Source organism: Corylus avellana, chromosome ca4 (genome assembly GCF_901000735.1).
Source record: "Corylus avellana chromosome ca4, CavTom2PMs-1.0".
In the NCBI taxonomy this organism is placed as follows: Eukaryota; Viridiplantae; Streptophyta; class Magnoliopsida; order Fagales; family Betulaceae; genus Corylus; species Corylus avellana.
The window spans coordinates 8,766,487-8,769,669 of NC_081544.1; the positions used below are offsets into that span (position 1 = coordinate 8,766,487).

Below are 3,183 nucleotides of genomic sequence, written 5' to 3' on the forward strand. Positions count from 1 at the left end.
GGAAACCATAAGAATGGTCATTTCTCTTGCAACTCAAAATAAATTAAGGATTTATCAAATGGATTGACAATCCGCTTTCTTGAATGGAATTCTTGAGGAGAAAATTTATGTTGAATCACCTATGGGTTATGTCATCAAGAGGCATGAGGAGAAAGTCTTGAAATTAAAAAATGTGTATTATGGCTTAAAACAAGCACCAAGGGCATGGAATAGTTGAATTGATAAATACTTTTTAAGAGAATCGATTCGCCAAATGCCCTCATGAATATGCTCTCTATGCTAAGGTGCGTGAGAATGAAAATATTTAGATTGTTTGCTTGTATGTAGATGGCTTGATTTTTACAGGCAACAACCAAACATGTTTGAAGATTTCAAGAAAGCAACAACTCAAGAATCCAATATTTCATGGTCAAAGTAAACACATTGACACAAGATATCATTTTCTTAGAGAATGTATTGTCAAGAAGGAGGTACAACTCAAGTTTGTGAAGACTTAGGATCAAGTTGCGGACATTTTCACTAAGCCTCTCAAGGATGATACTTTTAGCAAGCGTTACTTGGACTCACTAGAAATTATGTTTAAAGAGGGTATTGAATACTAAACTTAATTCCAATAATTTCATATTCTTGTAAGTTAAGCGTCTTGAAGAGTTTGTGTCTTTTGGTTTTTCAAGCATGTAGGAGTTACATGAGATTTATTTTGCATGTGGGAGCTACGTGGGAGTTATATGCATGGAGTCACATAGGATTGATTCTAGAGCAGAAAAGCTAATCTCCCTCACAATTTGAGCTAGATTGTTTACTGCTTCGACTCGTAGTTGTGCTTTCCCTTATATCTATGCATATCATCACAGTAGGAAAATCCTACTCCAATTGAATGGCATCACCACTCTATCTAAAGAACAAAAAAAAAATCCTTCTACTCTAATTGAATGCCCGCACACTAACTGAAGAGGAATCAAGCTGCATTTGTCACCCATATTGAAGGAAAATATAGAGAGCTAGATTCAGAAAGGGGATGTTCATGCACTGGAATTTGCCTAATTAAATTGCTAACACTTTGCTTTGTGTTGTGTTAAAGTTGAACCCAACTTAGAGTACATAGAATTGTGTGATCTGTTGAAGTAGGGGCGGGAAATCAAGCTAAACATATTTCCTGTTGGCTATAGTATTAAATAGAGCTTAGGGGAAAATGCATTTTACCCCCCTGAAGTTTCAGGGGTTTTTCAATTTGAACCCCAAAGTTTAAAAATTGGCAATGTACCCCCCTGAAGTTTCAAAAAGTTTCAATTTCAACCTTCCGTTAATATTTTCCGTCTAAATGGATGGAAGTTGTCCCACGTGCACCTCGCGTGACATATTAAGCCATTTTCTTCCAATTTCACCCTCAAATTTTTTTTTTTTTTTCTTGATTGCAGTACCGGCCAGTTCTTTCTTCTTCTTCTTCTTCTTCACGCCTACTCTTTCAACACCCACCTTTCTTTTCACCTTCCTCCTCCTCTTTAGCTCAAAATACAGTACCACTCCACTGTGAAGCTCCCAAGGAGACTGCCATTATATCACCAACATGGCAAAACTGGGGGTAGAGGTTCACATGCAGGTTCACGATAAACTAATCTGTTCTGCCCTGTTTCTACAACCGAAAACAGAGTGATTCTTTGTCATCAATGGATCATGTGCTAGGAATTATCGAGTGTCATTATTTACATGTCTGAGAAAGATTATTAGTTTTCAGGTAAAATAATGTTGTTGTTGGTATGAATGTGATTTTCTTGGACCATGTGCTTCGACTGGAAACTTTATCCCTTAGAACCAAATCATCAAGAAGAAAGCATCGGTCCACTGACCTGCAAGCTACGCTGCCAGGGCAGGGAGCAGGATAATCGTAGGTGTTGCTGCAAATAGCAGAACCTTGTCCCTTTGTATCCATTTTCAGCACCTCAAAACTGGAGGATTTGCTTTCCACAAGCGAGCAGAATGTTTCTTTTTTAAGTATGTTTCCTTCCAGGCCTTGTATAGCTACCAAGCGGACATCCAAGTACTAGAGTCCTACACGTGGCATGGTAATCCACCGTTGTTTGACGTGGCAAGAGGTTTTTGATATGTCTTTCTTCCCCTTCCGCCTAAAGGCAGAGGCGGTTAGTCCGCATGCAGTGGAAGCATGGAAATTTACGTGGTTATCCACGTTATAACTATCAGGTTCTTCAAAAGAGAGTGTGAGCTTTGTACATATCCCAAGATAAACGATGACGTAGAAGAAGAAGATATTGGTTGAGAAGGGAAGCCTATTTTTCATTATTGCTGCTTTGCTTGCAGAGAGAGAGAATGGGAGGTAAAGGAAGCGATTGTTACAGTGAAGGAGCGGCAATGGGGATTGGTTTGGTTGGGGGTGGGAGCTCTGCACCGGATGGGAATCGGATTTGTCATCTCCATATTAGCCACTCTAGTCGCCGGGTTCATGGAAGTGAAGCGCAAAAACGCAGCTTTAGCACACGGGCTCATTGATCACCCGCATTCCACCATCCCCATATCTGTCTTCTGGCTTGTGCCGCAGTATAGCCTTTATGGGGTGGCTGAAGCTTTCATGTCCAATGGGCATCTCAAGTTTTTCTACGACTAGCCTCCAGAAAGCATGAGAAGCAGTGCCATGGCGCTTTTCTAGCTGGCAATTTCATTTGGGAATTATCTAAGCTCACTTCTTGTTTCCATGGTGCACAAGTTTAGTGCTAAGCCAGATGGATCAAACTGGCTTAGAAACGACAACCTAAGCAGGGGGAAATTGAGTACTTTTATTGGTTGCTCACGTTGCTGCAAGTCGCTAATTTTATTTGCTACTTGTGCTGCGCCAAATTGTATACATATAAGCCTCTCGAGATCCAGAAAAATGAAGGTATTGGTAGCTCTGAAAAAGATCATGGGGTGGTGGAGCTTGCAGATCGGGTTTGATTAGTTGCAGTTTTAGGCGTAGTTGGGTCCATAAACAGTTTAAATATTGCCCCTGTTTTGCAGTCTCATTTCTTCGAAATGATTATACTTGTAGAGAAAAATGAGGGGAATAACTATTTATATGTCTTCTGAATAATGGGAGTTAACGTAAAATAAAGGGGAAAATGCATAGCTTGCAGCTCAGTATAATGTGCGAATGGGAGGGAAAATGCATAGCTTGAAGAAAAGCCTTTAGGG

At 40.2% G+C, this 3,183-nt stretch overlaps 1 protein-coding gene across 1 annotated transcript; it reads left to right on the top strand.

Moving 5' to 3' along the window:
- The first annotated feature begins 2,148 nt into the window (after window positions 1-2,148).
- On the top strand, window positions 2,149-2,620 carry LOC132177999 (protein NRT1/ PTR FAMILY 3.1-like). Its single transcript, XM_059590470.1, has 2 exons — window positions 2,149-2,216; window positions 2,317-2,620. The coding sequence occupies exons 1-2, from the start codon at window positions 2,149-2,151 to the stop codon at window positions 2,618-2,620; spliced, it is 372 nt and encodes a 123-aa protein (XP_059446453.1).
- Window positions 2,621-3,183: the final 563 nt, after the last annotated feature.